Here is a 15541-nt window from a genome sequence, read left to right on the forward strand (position 1 = left end):
CAACTATTCCTAAATTGTTTCTAATGAAAATGGCACATCCGCCTGATGTGCCGAAAGCATGAGAAACACAAACATCGTACCTTGCTCGGAAAGGCAGCACCATGCGGTCAGTTTGTTCCTCGCTATCTATTTTCGTCTCTTGTACAGCTACTACGTCCAAGTCGTTCTCCAAGAAAAGGCGATTTAGCTGATATTGTTTCTTTCTAGCATTTAAGCCTCGAATATTGATAGTCGCAATTTTTAGTGCTGTGCTGAGATTTCTCGCCATATATTAAAATTGCATATACGCCATGGTGCATACCTCGTGAGCGCAGGCACACCAGAAAGCCTGCAGCTTATTTTCAAGAAGCAAACCGATTCCCGATGCCTGCAATCCTCGACCTTCGGCTTGGGTTGCGCAGCAATAGGCTCCAATAATTGTCCTTATTCAATAGTTGATGTGCGTCGACGTAGTCCCTAAGGAACCGCAGAGCGTCAAAGCTAGCGGCTACGTTGACAGTTTCAACACCGCTTTTCTGTTTGGTGGAACGTTGGGCTTGGGTTTCAATGACGCGCGTCGAGTCACCACCGTTTTCGTTGGTGGTTCCACAGATCCAACGACGTCTTGTCTGTCCGCCTCGTCCGTTGTGGCTTCGCGTCCCCGTTTGCAGACTGCGCCTCCGGTGGATTGTACCGTGACGTCCATGCTTTCCATGTGTTGGCTCGCTGGATCCTTTGAAGGTTCACCGTGTTCTGCGCCCACACTTGTCTTTTCAGGCACTTCCCTCACGTCGGGCTTTTCTACAAGGCTATGGTCTCCTTGCTGTTCATTTTCTTGCGGATAGGAGGGCATGTCTGCTGGTCGTATCTCCTTTTGTGTCACTTGACTCGACGTTCCTGCAGCTTCTTCCGCGTCGGCTTCATCCATGACGAGCTCTGCTGCGTCAGTTTTTCCAACTGGTCCTGTTACACTTGCGTACGTCTTCACACACGAACTCTCGTCATGCCCAAAACGACGGCACCGAGCACATCGAGGGACACGGCAGTCGCGTCGTATATGTCCCGCGGTGTGACAGCGCAAACACACTGGTGCTCTTCCTGGCGCAATTAGCAGCGCCAGTTCCCCACCAACACGAAGCTGGTGTGGGAGGTCGTCAACCTTGACACCTGGATGGAGCTTAATGCTCACCATCCGCGTCGTCGTACTTTTCTCGTGGATGCCATTCACACGCCACTTTTCTTTCACGACATCTGTTACCGTCCCGAACATGGCTAGTGCAGCACGTACATCTTCATCGGGAACATTGAAAAGCAGCCAGTGCAACTTCAGGCACAGGGCTTGGTTCGCCGGGTCAACTACAACACAGCGGCGACCCTTCACCTTCATTTCACCGATGGTCAGAGCCTTCTTCACGCCTTCCGCATTCTTGAAGGTGACGGCCCATACGTGACTCATCTGGTACGCCCCCAAGGCTAGCACCTCAGGGAGCAATGCCAGACGGTCCAACGTATCCCTGAAGTCTTCAACTCGATAAGGCCTGGCCCGAATATCGGCATGTAAAAATATGGTATTCAAAACTGTACGACCTGTAGGCAATGTAGGCAAGATGACCTCATAATCTTCACGTTCAGCAGGCGTCGCATTCCTGTTACCGCGGCTATTCATTGCCGCAAACACCGCCCCATCGGAGCACATGATGACCACGTCCGCTCTCTTCGACAGACGGAAGTGGAATCCACGGCAAAGCGAGGGACGGGAGGGAACCAATCCCAGAGCTTTGTCACCCGTAATAGCGGTTGCACGGAAATCTACCTTTCGATGAGCGCAGACATGTGTCGGTTATGTGGACAGCTTCCAGCTAGAACTGCTTCTCCACCTTCCATTGTCAGCAGTCCCGACCCGTCTTTTTCAATAACCGCTATCTCTGCTGTATGTTCTGAGATACATTTATTTATTTATTTATTTATTTATTTATTTAAAGGACCTCAAAATAGCACTTTTCTGGGGTTTTAAATGAATTATGTTCAAGCGTACGTTGAAACAATTCAATCACCGGAAAGAAATGCTAATTACATGAATGCAAAATAACTATGCATACCGGCATAACAAATGCAACCAAATAGTAAACACAACACGTGTAGTAGTAAAATAAGTAAATGCGGATATATAGAATATTTAACGCATTAAAAAATTTTTCCTCACTTGATGTGTGCGTATTGTTGCGTGTGGAAAGACACAGACAGAAGAGGCTATTTACAGGCTATTTACACTGGAGCCTGGCCGCCAGGCCGACACTCGCTCGCGCAAGCGCACCGACCAACTTTAGCGTCGTTCTCGCGGCGGCTCGTCTCTTAACCATTGCTCGATGATATCGTAATATTACCCCCCCCCCCCCCCCCCCCCGGCGGCAAAAGCACCGTCACGGTGCTGTTAAATATCCAGGGCGCGTGGAGAGCTGTAGGGCTTGAGTCGGGCGACGTGTACAATGTCACTGGTTGCCACAGCGGAGGACGTAGTGGGCGGGGCTAGAACGATTTCATAGGTGACATCGGTCACTTTGCGGAGCACGCGATATGGGCCTGTGTAACAAGATAGCAGTTTTTCACACAGGCCAACTTTACGCGAAGGTGACCAAAGCAACACGAGGCTGCCGGGCACAAAATGGACATCACGGTGACGGTGGTCGTAGCGTTGCTTCTGCTTGGCTTGAGACACTTGCAGGCGAGCACGCGCAAGTTGGCGAGCGTGGTCAGCATGAGTGATTGCATCACGGGCATAATCGCTAGTTGAAGCTGTGGCGGACGGAAGAGCACAGTGTCCAGTGGTAGCGTTGGTTCGCGGCCATACAAGAGGTAAAACGGGAAAAAGCCAGCAGTTTCGAGACGGGAAGAGTTGTATGCAAAGGTAATGTAAGGTAGAGCCTGTCCCAGTCACGGTGGTCGTCGGAAACGTATTTGGATAGCATGCCTGTAAGGGTGCGGTTCAAGCGCTCAGTGAGGCCCTTCGTTTGGGGGTGGCAGGAGGTAGTAAATTTATGCCGTTTTGAGCAGGCACGCATGATGTCGTCGATGACTTTGGCCAAAAATGTACGGTACGGCCACGGTCTGTTAGCAATTGACGCGGAGCACCATGCATCAAAATAATATCATGTAGGAGGAAGTCCGCAACATCAGTTGCGCAACTGGTCGGAAGACCACGGGTTACGGCGTAGCGGGTCGCGTAGTCCACCTCGACTGCAACCCACTTGTTTCCTGATGTAGATTCCGGAAATGGGCCGAGAAGGTCTCAGCCGACACGATGGAAGGGCTCGGCAGGGATGTCGAGCGGCTGCAGGTAACCAGCGGGGAGCTGGGAAGGCTTCTTGCGTCGTTGGCAAAGTTCACAAGCGGCGACGTAACGTCGTACGGAACGGGCAAGGCCCGGCCAGAAAAAACGGCGACGTACACGGTCATAGGTTCGAGATACGCCGAGATGTCCTGCCGCTGGTGCGTCGTGGAGTTCTTCTAGAACGGTGTAGCGGAGGTGTTTAGGTATTACAAGTAGGAACTCAGAGCCGTCCGGATGAAGGTTACAACGGTACAGAGTACCGTCGCGGAGGACAAAGAGGCGTAGAGTAGCATCGGTCGGATGCTACTCGTTATAAACAGTCGATGAGTGCTCTGATGTAGGCGTCACGGCGTTGCTCGTCGGCGCAAAGAAGCAGCTGTGATGCAGAGAATACGCAAGCACTGGCAATATTGGAGGAGTCAGAGTCGTCAACAGGTTAACGCGACAAGCTGTCAGCGTCTTGGTGCTGGCGGCCAGACTTGTACACCACGGAATATGAAAATTCTTGTAGCCTCAAAGCCCATCGACCAAGCCGGCCTGTAGTATCACTTATCGATGAGAGCCAGCAGAGAGCATGATGGTCAGTGACTACGGAAAAAGGGCGACCGTAAAAGTAAGGACGGAACTTCGCAGCCACCCAGACAACAGCAAGGCATTCTCGTTCCGTAATGGAATAGTTGCGCTCCGATGGTGCTAGGAAGCGGCTCGCATAAGCATTAACGCGATCCTGGCCACGCTGATGCTGGGTTAAAACGGCACCTACGCCATGACCGCTGGCATCTGTACGCAGTTCTGTAGGGGCATCAGGGTCGAAGTGGGCGAGAATGGGTGGAGAGGTTAGAAGAGTGATGAGACGAGAGAAGGCAGCGACTTCTCCAGTTCCCCACGAGAATTGTACGCCTTTCTTCAAAAGATTAGTTAGGGGTCTAGCAATTGTCGCAAAATCTGGAAAGAAACGACGAAAGTAGGAGCATAGCCCTACAAAACTTTGAACGCCTGCGGCTGTCTTCGGAACCGGACACTCTTTGAGAGCGCGAGTTTTGCCGGGATCAGGCTGTACTCCGGAAGCGTCAACGAGATGGCCCAGAAGAGTAATTTGCCGGTAGCCAAAACGACATTTGGACGACTTAAGTTGCAGCTTCCCCTTTCGAAATACATCAAGTATAGTTGTGAGACGTTCAGGGTGAGTGTCGAACGTTGGCGAGAAGACGATGAAGCCGTCAAGGTAGCAGAGGCATGTGGACCATTTGAAACCTTGGAGCAAGGAGTCCATGATACGCTCAAAGGTGGCAGGGGCGATGGATAATCCAAATGGCATTACTTTATATTGGTAGAGGCCATCAGGTGTGATGAACGCGATTTTTTCTCTGTCCATATCGTCAACAGCAATCTGCCAGTATCCTGAACGAAGATCAATAAAAGAGAAATAGCTGGAACCATGGAGGCAGTCAAGGGCGTCGTCTATACGTGGGAGCGGGTAGACGTCCTTCTTAGTAATGTTGTTCAGATGATGGTAGTCTACACAGAAGCGCCACGTGCCATCCTTCTTCTTAACCAACACTACAGGTGACGCCCAGGGACTCGAAGAATGCTCAATGATGTTTTGGCTAGCATTTTGTTGACTTCGTTTTGAATTACTCGGCCTTCCGACGCAGCAACTCGATACGGTCGTCGGTAAATAGGCGTAGCATCGCCAGTAAGAATCCGATGCTGGACCGCGAGCGTCTGGCCTAAAGGGGCGATCGTCGATGTCGAAAATATCTCGGTAGGACGATAATACTTGGCAAAGCTCTCCAGCCTGCGCAGAGGACAGGTCCGTCGCAACCATTTTCTTTATGTTGGGATCGGCACCCGAGGCTGGCGCGAGGGGCATGCTAAGCTCGCGAGAACCATCGGTGGATAACGCTGCCACGTATTGGTCGCCGAGACGATCAATGGTGGCAAGGCAAATACCTTGCGGTAGAATTTGCTTTGCCAATCCAAAGTTACAGGCAGGCATGCGAGTGTGGTTCCCACATGTTATTAGCACTGGCGTGTTCATACAGCTTGATCCAGTCGTCAACATCCTGTCCCCCCAGGCCAGAGAACACACACCTGGGTCGCGATGTGGGGCGACCGTGACGATTGGAGCAGTGGGACAAGCCGAAGCCGTTGCAGAGGTGGGTGCGTCATGGTGACAAGCTCGGTGTGCCGACCATTTCGGAGTTCCGTAGTGAGGACGGGGATCGCTGACCCCCACCAGAATGTTGCGTGTGGAAAGACACAGGCAGAAGAGGCTATTTACAGGCTATTTACACTGGAGCCAGGCAGCCAGGCCGACACTCGCTCGCGCCAAGCGCACCGACCAACTTCATCGTCGTTCTCGCGGCGGCTCGTCTCTTGAGCATCGCTTGATGATATCGTAGTAGTATAAAGGTTTCAATGCAGCGTGTTAGAACCTGGAGAGCGCGAGCAATGCATAAAACTTTTTAGAATGTCAGCCAGAATGGCTTTAAATATATCAGGTTCGGTATTGTTTACAGCATCTACGGGTACATTGTTCCAATCGTTTGCTGTTTCCACGAAAAATGAAGTCATATGCGCCGAAGTACGGGCATGTGAGCGATGAACTGCTTTTTGGTGACTTGTGCGGAACGATAGTCGATGAGCGGGAGTGATGACAGCGGGGTTAATTGAGGAGTGATAAAATTTGTGAAAATTGTAAAGCCTCGAAATTTTGCGGTGGCATTCAGGACTCAGAAGGTTGGTGTGAGGTTTTAGTGCTGTGACGCTAGTTAGATGGGAGTATTCTGAATAAATGAACCTTGCAGCATGCTTTTTGACTGATTCAAACACTTCTGAAAGGGTAATCTGATGTGGGTTCTAAACGGTGCTGGCCTACTCGAGTTTTGGTTCTGCCAGAGTTTGGTAAGCAAATATTTTTACAGAGGTCAAGGTGTGATGCAAGTTTCGACGTAAATGAGCGAGGGTGCGGTTAGCATCGTTTGTGATGTTAGTTATAGGAGACGACCATGTAAGATGACGAGCTAGGCAGACACAAGGATATTTATGAAAGTAGGGAAGATAGTTGGGAACCGTAAATTGGTGTTACATGTTGTGGGATACGTTGACGGACGGTGGAAGGGAGTGAATGCAGTTTTTTTTTGTGTTGAGGGACATCACCCACGTGTCGCACAGTTTTTCTACTTGATGCAGTTCTAATCTGAAGTTGTTATTGATGCGGCGGCAAATGACACACTTGTCGGCGAATAAACGAACGTTAGAAGATGTACTATGGGGAAGATCATTTATGGAAAGTAGGAAAAGTAAGGGATTCAAAACCGTGCCCTAGGGCACGCATGAGACAACCGGTGTATTACGAAACGCATGGTTGTTAGCCCACACAAACTGTTTACTACTATTAAGGAAGTCACACGAACAGTTTAGAACAAGTGGGTTAATGTTTAAATTCGAGAGTTTAAGTAGAAGGTGCCTATGAGTAACTAGGTCAAAAGCTTTCTCAAAATCTAAAGAGAGTGCGCCGACGGGTACCTTAACGTATAGGCTGGAGCTGATATCGTTAATGAACCGGGCTAGTTGGGTAGAGCACGACCGATCGTTTAGGAATCCATGTTGGCAGGGGTGCAAAAAGTTTACAGATATTAGAAATTTCGTGATGTGTGAATAAATGAGGTGCTCTATTATTTTTGAAATAACACTTGTAATAGATATCGGGCGGCAGTTTTTTTCGCGATGATTTGTGGTCGTTTTGTGCATAGAAATTATTTTTCTAACTTTCCAGTAATGGTGTACAATGGTGGCCACGAGTGATTCTTGGAAAACGTGAGATAAAATATCACCGGAAATGTATCTTGTATGTTTTTGGGATCTTTGCATTGATGCAGTCGATTCCAGCTGAGCATGTTAGTTTCAGACACTCGATTATATTTATTATGCCGTTAGCTTCAAATGTTATGCCAAGTATGTCATCGTGATCAGTGCGGAGATAATCTGCGAGAACACCTACGGGCTCCTGAAAAGAAACACTGAAGAGAAGCTAGAGTTCAATGTTTCGGCGATTTCCTCGTTTCATACGGGAATGTTAAGGCCATCACAGAGGGAAATAGGCGAACTGGGTTTAGGGTTGATAACTTGCCAGAAGTGTTTAGTATTGCTTTGTAGCATAGCCGGTAATGTGGATGATAGAAAGGAACGTTGAGGTTTGTCTGCAAGAGAATCAAATTCATTTTCGATGGTGCGATACCTACTCCATGCGGCAAGTGTGTCAGATTGTTTTGCCGAACGAAATGGCCATTTCTTCGTGTTTTTAGTTGATTTAACGTGTTGTTAAACCACGGTGGAGCTGGGACGTATAAACCAACTAATTCTTTTATTTTATTTTTGTATAGGGACCAGTTCGACTCGACTGAACGCTGAGAAAAGTCATTCATAAAATGTATACAAAAGCCGTTAAATTTTTTGTTAATGGCGCCATAGTTACGTTCATCATAAAGTTTAGTATTGCTTTGTAGCATAGCCGGTAATGTGGATGATAGAAAGGAACGTTGAGGTTTGTCTGCAAGAGAATCAAATTCATTTTCGATGGTGCGATACCTACTCCATGCGGCAAGTGTGTCAGATTGTTTTGCCGAACGAAATGGCCGTTTCTTCGTGTTTTTAGTTGATTTAACGTGTTGTTAAACCACGGTGGAGCTGGGCCGTATAAACCAACTAATTCTTTTATTTTATTTTTGTATAGGGACCAGTTCGACTCGACTGAACGCTGAGAAAAGTCATTCATAAAATGTATACAAAAGCCGTTAATTTTTTTGTTAATGGCGCCATAGTTACGTTCATCATAAAGTTTTAACGCTTTTGGTTTATTTTTAATGCATGTTAAGTAACATGTACCGTGAAGTACTGCGTGATCACTGAGGCCAGGTAAGTACTGCAATGCGATCGGGATCGGTTGTGAGCACGCGGTCTAGCATGCTGTGCGAACGTGCGCTTTCTCTTGTAGTCTTCGTGACAAGATGAGATAAAATGAGATAAGTTAAAAGCGAGACATGTGTCAATAAAATCGCTTTCGATAGAACGTTTCGACGCGGTGAGGGCGAGATGGTTCCACGTTATTGAGGGAAAATTGAAATCGCCGAGCAAGACTAACGCTGTGCACGGATGCGATACGAGTATAGAGAGTAGCGCATCATGGAATTGGTTGACGAAGGAACAGTTAGCGTCCGGAGGTCGGTAACACGTGCCCACATTAAGGGATGAGTGGAGAGCTTGCGAACAGATGAAAATGATTTCTACATTGCTGTGGTTAAGAAGTTGATAGCAGCGTAAGGTGTGGGGAGTTGCAATTAGCACGTCCCCACCCTGCCTGCATTGAGAACACTGAAATATAGTTCAGTTATAACTAACTAAAAATGAGATAAATTTATTTTGTAACCAACTGCGCGCTTTCTTCACCCAGAGGTGACCACGGCTTTTAGCCGACGCCGGGTCCTGTCCACAAGGCGGAGCTGGTCCTCGGGCAGTGCAATCGGAATCGGTCTCTTTATATTTCTTATCTTTATCGATGACTTACCTTCTCATGTTTCTTTCAGTGTCGGATAACTCGACGACTATTGTGTACTTTACACCAACACTACATGTAACGCTGACCGCCTAGCTTTGTGGACGTTCTGGTCAATAGTTTAAAAGTTTTCTGCATCTTGAACGATGTCTTTCACTAATTTCATCTCTCGGCTTAGAGCTACTTACAAAAAAAGTAAACAATCAGTCCTTGAACTGCAGTCGCGTTTAGATTGCTGCGACAAGTGGCGCATCGCATAGCGTCGCATCAGCTCTCAAGCGCATCGCATTCATGTAAACGGGGCTGATGCGCCGGGAAAGCGCGTAACATTAATAAGCCAAAGAGGGGCAGATTGAGACGAGTAAGTCGACTTTCGGAGTGCACGTAACCGCGATCGCATCGCATTAGGAATTATGGGAAGGAAATCTGCTGCGGATCGGCTGCGCCGGACGCAGCGGAAGCCCTGCAAAAAGGTCTGAACTTGAGCTTGTCGCTTTAGCAAAATTACGGAGAAACACTGCTAAAAACAAGACGGACAGGACTGGCCTCTGTCCTGTCCATTTTGTCTCGTCTCGTTTTTTTTTTCGCCCTGTTTCTCCGTAACGGAAGCACTGCTTTGCCTTCGATGTGTGGCACCGCGTTCCGCCACCAATGCACCAGGGGTAATGCGCTACATGTAAAACACTGGTGCATCGCGTTACTCGTGATGCGCTAAGACATGTGATCCGCTACTGTCGCGTTCCGTCGTATTCATGTAAACGTCGATATAGTGTTTGCCTTACGGTGGCGCCGAAACATTAACCTTATCCTTGCCTCAGCCAACCGCCCCCTATAGGACTGCTCAAACGCTGCCTCCAACACGTTTGTGTCCACGTGCGCAAAGGTTGCTTTCACTGCACTGATACGCCAAATACAAGAACACTGATCTTTCATCTATACGAACCAAGAGCCTGCTTACATAAATGCTAACATCAGGCGCTCGCGAAAACAATGCTTTTCACTTAGTTTGCTCTGGCTACTCGCGTTACACTGTGGCGTCACTGCTCTGAAAACGCGGAAAGAATTGCCTCCCCTTCCACGACGCCTTAACAGTGCTCGCCTTTAACTGCTTCACAAGTTGTGTCCCTGCGAGGTGATTTCTGTCTGAAACAAGCAGCATTGTTTCCGCACCCGCAACGATCCTTCAAAATCAAGCGCGTTATGTGTGAAACATCCCACATTTAAAGTTATTTATAACACACACTTGCAATGAGTAAGATACTGACATGTCGTTTTCTACCTCGACGTCACAAGATTTTTAAAAAATTAATAACTCTTTTAAATAAGGTCTCATATAAAATTTATCGTAGTCGCTTTCGTGATTTCCTTGATGTTCTGTCGTCACAAGTGGTTATTGTGCAGTTTTAGGTTCGGTTGCTCAGCACTCCTGTTCATTAACGTTGATGTGTTGCCTTTATTCTGCTGTAAACCATATTCGATTTGATGTCTTGTATTGTATGCCAAAACATGCATTAACTAGCACCTTTTCATATTCATTTCATTGCTATTGTTTCCTTTCTTTATTTCACAAGTATATATTTGTCAGCTTAACCTTATTATTTGCCGGTTTACCTCACTCCTTGCGCATTTCCTTCATTATATTACAATCTGCGTGCTGTTGTTCTCCTTATTGCATGTGACCTAATTTTACAGAATGCGTTAGTGCATATTTTAAGGAACAAAATTGGGTCAGTGTGCTCTAGTCACTCCCCGCCTCCCTATCCCACGTAATGCCCTCATGTCAGATATACTTTTCAACGCAAATAAACAAAAGCTGCTATGAGATAAAAAAAAAAAGCTGGGAAAGTTTATTTTTTCGTTCGTTCTTCACGCTTTCGTTCGGTCATGGTTGAAATAGGCATACGAACTGTAACAATAAAGTTTATTTATTTATTTATTTATTTATTTATTTATTTATTTATTTATTTATTTATTTATTTATTTATTTATTTATTGTGCCCCGAATGCGCATACGTAAATTACAAAGGGGAGGGACGACAAGATTTGCACATACTGGGTGCTTCACGCAACTTCAAGCGAAGCTTTGGTGAAGAGGTTAATGAAATACTATAAATTCGCTCATTTCATTCGTGCGCCTTTGGCGTAATGGAAACTGGCGTGCGAACACGTGCTCTCGGTCAACCACGCTACGCAATGCCGGTAATGCCGGTAATTTCGCCGGTATTGTTTTAAGTCTACCGGCCACTTCTCGTGAACAGCTCGACGGCTTTGGAATGTGAGAATTACGCGTGCGATGGTGATTTGATGGTTGGAGCATCAGGACGCGGTGCTGCAAGCGTGAGCTTCGATTCCGCCTTCTTCCTCGAATTTTCTTTTTTACGAAGAAGGTCTGAAACGAAGCGAGAGAGGAACCTACTTACCTGCCTACCGCAATGTGCCTGCAAAAGTGTGATTAACCATTGGCATTAAACGGTTAGAGATACATTGCAATGTGATGGATAAGGTGGGTGACTTGGTATTGCACTGCAGGAATGAAACTTAGTTTCGTTACCATAAGGTTGTAGAACGGTGAAGGTGCCGCTTCATGCAGAGGTACACAGCGGCACCACATTAAGTCAGTGAGTGAGCTCTGTAGAGGTATAGGTTTCTGAGCATGTGGCAACGGTTTTCGTCGTGGGGCTGCTCTACGTGGAGTACATATGTGAGGTCCGTGTGTATACTCGTGAACACATTGCTTTGGTTGCCGCACGTTGCAGATTTGATGGATTCGTGGCCAGGTAATGTAACGGAACTTGATAGGTTAAGCTTAAAGCCGATCTGAACCGGAACACGGAGTATAACAGGATTAAGATATAAGTGGCGCAGGAGGGATCTACATGTAATACAGGTATAGATCGTGATAGAATATATCCTAGTAAATGCATGTACGAGAGGGCATTCCACTGTTGAAGGAATCTACAGTGACACATTCATGGAAGCGACGCAGGATATTTGATGATGGACACCAGATACGACCAGAAAGACGACGGCATGCGGGACGAAGACCACAGGCTGCGACGACGGTGGTCGGTGGTCACATATGAATATTGAAATGACATAGGGGCCACAAAAGTGACAGGGAAAAGATTTTCAGGTTATATTGCTCCGTGACACCAAAAAAAATAGAAAAAATATAAGCTAACGGCCAATGGATGAACACGACGAAGTGCCTTGCTTTTACGTGGGCTGGCTTCCACCTCGGTCAGTACGTGTTTGCTATTCTTGTCAATATACCTTGTAAACAGTTTCTTACCTACCCTAATTCCCCGCAATAATATTGACCATCTAACTGTCCCTGTCCGTGACTTGTTTCAGCACACTTTACCTGCGTCCCGCTCCTATATATACTCAGTCTAGTTAACCTCCCTGCCTTTCTGTCTTCCCCCCCCCCCAAAACCACGCATAGCAATATGCGTTGCCATATCGAGGTTACCTGAGGACTGGGACAAGCAAGAATAATGACTGGTGGGGCCTGGCCCCCTCCCCCCCCCCCCCTCCCGAAGAGAAAAGGCTATGAAAGGCGTCGTGGGTGAGGGCATTGACCACGCAGGTTTATTTAGCATGAACCCAATGATCGACACGCGAGCACCTTTAAACTACGAGCCCGTCGACAGGTGGCCGGGGATTCGAGCCCCTCACCGACCCACCTCTCACTACATATACGCATGCACGCAAAAAAAAAACAATAGAAGACTTCCTTTATTTTTTCCCCAAGTTCAAATTTCTGACAGTCTTATTGGCAGTCAGGAGTCTGCGTGACTTTTTCGTGTGTGTTACGTGGACGGATGTGCACCCTTTGACTGCAACATCAATTACGTGTGACCGCATAGCTGTAAAAAAGTATGGGAAGAGGCTATTTTTTTATTCATTATGGCCAATTCACAACGCGCAAACAATACAAAAACGAGAATAACGTAAACTAGGGCATGAGCTGACTTCCGCTTTTCTTGCAACTTAACAAATGTTTGCCAGGTCCTCCTTTTTGATATTATGGCAGAAAATGGTGTGTCGATCTTATAAGGTTTCGTATCACATGGTTTCAGAAAAAGGGAGAGGGCAAAAAAAAATTTCACCGCTTGTTCCTAGTTTACGTTCTCGTCCATGGCCACAGTTTTGTATAGCGATGCCTTTTTTAAAGCGACGCTTTCTTTGCTTCTTCCTTCGACTTTCCCCCTGCTCCTGCTGCTGCTGTCGTACACACCTCGTCGGGGGGTGGTTCAGGCGCGATTAAGAGGTGAAAGGCGACGAGAGAAACTCGTTTTCACCCCACCGCGTCGAATTTGCACAACACCCTCTGGAGTACCCTGGCCGGTGCCACATTAGCCGCTTGACAGCTGTAATTATCCGCGACTCCGCTCAGAAGCATTGCAGAAACTGCAGCACTTCCCTTTCTACAAACGTGCGAGGCCAGAGGGCACGCAGATAGAACTGTAGAAAGCAGAAGAAGGAGATGTAGGAGAAGAGGCAGTTCCCATACAAGAAAGGGGGAGCTGATATGAGAAGGCAAAAAAAAAACACTACTATACGACAGTGGTTGCGGAGTCACAGGATAAGCTTGCTGCTACGTTGCCGTTATTTCTGAAAAATAAACGCCATGCAAATATGTCAGGCGGGCAACTTACACAGGACGCGCAGAAGCAGAGCCTCATTAATTAAAACACACCGCAGAGTCCAGAAGACACTACGGAAGCGGTCGACTGTCAATTCAACACATTCTGTGCCCGCCGCGTTAGCTTTGCGGCTATGGCATTGCCAGAGCTCGTGGATTTGATCCCGATCGTGGCAGCCGCATTTAGACGAAGGGAAAACAGAAAACGCACGTGCACTTACACTTTGGGTCAGGCTAAAGGACATCACGGTATCAAAATTAATCAGGAGTCCACCACTACGACGTACCTCATAATACGAGTGTGGTTTTGGCACGTACAGCCACATAATCTAATTCAAGTTTAATACTTCTGCCATGATGCGACGTGCCATGTGAGGAAATGACAACGCTCAACCCTCCCAGGAGTTATAAAATGTGGCGCACAACAACGCCTCAAGCAAACAACTCGCCCTGTGTGTTCTGTCAACTACGCAGACAAACAGCAGTGGTGCACGCAAGGTAAAGTTTAACATGAACTCGCCACTCTTGTGTTAACCTAAACGTTGAAGAAATTAAGCTTTAGCCGTCAACATGACCGCTAATTATCGTCAATCAAAGCATCCAGCAAGGAAAGCTTCGCTTACATCGATTCCCACACTGCGTGGGACTTGCATAATTTTTTATGCTATTCCCTTTTCGCGTTTTTCGCGCTTCATCAGCGGTCAGAGCGACCCTTTGCCCGCGTTTTCAATCGCACGGACTGCTCGTGAACTGTGGATAATAAGAAGAACATAGGATCCAGCTGAATGCCTCGCTACAAATCGTGGCCCATGTTTTGTTTCCGCGCTGCCAATCTGCCCCGTACAATCAAGACTCAAACGGAGCAAGGAAACTTAGCACGGTCGGAGTACGCCTGTGGTGCCACTCAGTCGCTTCGAACTCTTTTTTTTTTCTCCGTGCTTAGTTGCGATTATGAATGCCTCAGGCGCGCCACTTTACCTTCTCACATATCGCTATCGCGCAAACGAAGCATTTCAAGAAGGCTCGCTCCTATCGGGAGGCACCCGCCCACGTGCGAGCAAAACACTTGTCTTCCAGGAAGCAGTGGCCTACAAACAGATCGCTGTTACAAACAACGCCGATATTTCTGACATGTACAGCGTCTTGAGCAGTTTCGCAAGCACTCGGCTCGGTAGCGACTGTCATTTTGGGTGTTTCTTCTTTCTATTATTATTATTATTATTATTATTATTATTATTATTATTATTATTATTATTATTATTATTATTATTATTATTATTATTATTTAACAGTGTGGGGCGATTCTTGGCAGAGCTCGATGAAATACTTGCCAAATGCGGTTCAGCTGTGCAGTTATGCTTAGCTGGCGATTTGAACATAAATACGCTATGCGTCACGTCAAGTACTGTTTCCGATTACTTATCCATTTTGCCTTCTTATGGTCTGGAATCCCTAATAAACACTCCGACTGGAGAAGAGTGCTTAAATAACCGAATAGCAGCGTCCTGCATAGACCACATTGCGGTGCGCGCATCTGACTATTCCTTGGCTGCTTGCGTCATAAATCAGAGGTTAGCCGAACACTATTGTGTGGCCTGTCGCCTTTTGAAGCCTTCTCTAGCTGTTGAACACTAATCGGTTGGGAGCACAAAAAGAAATAAAATGAAAATTCATATCACTAATACAAAAATTTTTGACCAACCCATCAATAATTTTGCCTAGTCTTTGCTGATTGATGGCAGTGCACCCGATAAGGTATACGAAAAGTTATCCACTCAACTTAAACACTTTGGGCGCCTAAGAACATGTAGTGTTATGAAAAAGTGCAGAAATAATGTTAGCTGGCTTAATGCCGATATTATGCGTGCCATATCATTTAGGGATTGGCTCTGGAAACGCTGCAAACGGTCTCCTAAAATTGAGAGATTAAAAGCTGAATATAGAATGACAAGAAACAGAGCAGTCGGGGTTTTGCGAACAGCAAAGAAAATGTATTTTTTAAATAAATTCAACCAATCGCGCGAAAGTC

The 15541-nt window shown here is 46.9% G+C and overlaps 1 protein-coding gene across 1 annotated transcript; it reads right to left on the reverse strand.

Moving 5' to 3' along the window:
• Positions 1-487: 487 nt before the first annotated feature.
• LOC126530106 (uncharacterized) lies at positions 488-1711 on the reverse strand. Its single transcript, XM_050177548.3, has one exon. The coding sequence runs from the start codon at positions 1673-1675 to the stop codon at positions 488-490; it is 1188 nt and encodes a 395-aa protein (XP_050033505.1). The 5' UTR covers positions 1676-1711.
• Positions 1712-15541: the final 13830 nt, after the last annotated feature.

Source organism: Dermacentor andersoni, chromosome 5 (genome assembly GCF_023375885.2).
Source record: "Dermacentor andersoni chromosome 5, qqDerAnde1_hic_scaffold, whole genome shotgun sequence".
Classification (NCBI taxonomy): domain Eukaryota; kingdom Metazoa; phylum Arthropoda; class Arachnida; order Ixodida; family Ixodidae; genus Dermacentor; species Dermacentor andersoni.

Coding starts and splice junctions, on each gene's coding strand:
- LOC126530106 (XM_050177548.3), bottom strand. CDS start 1,675: ATGTGCTCCGATGGGGCGGTGTTTGCGGCAATGAATAGCCGCGGTAAC.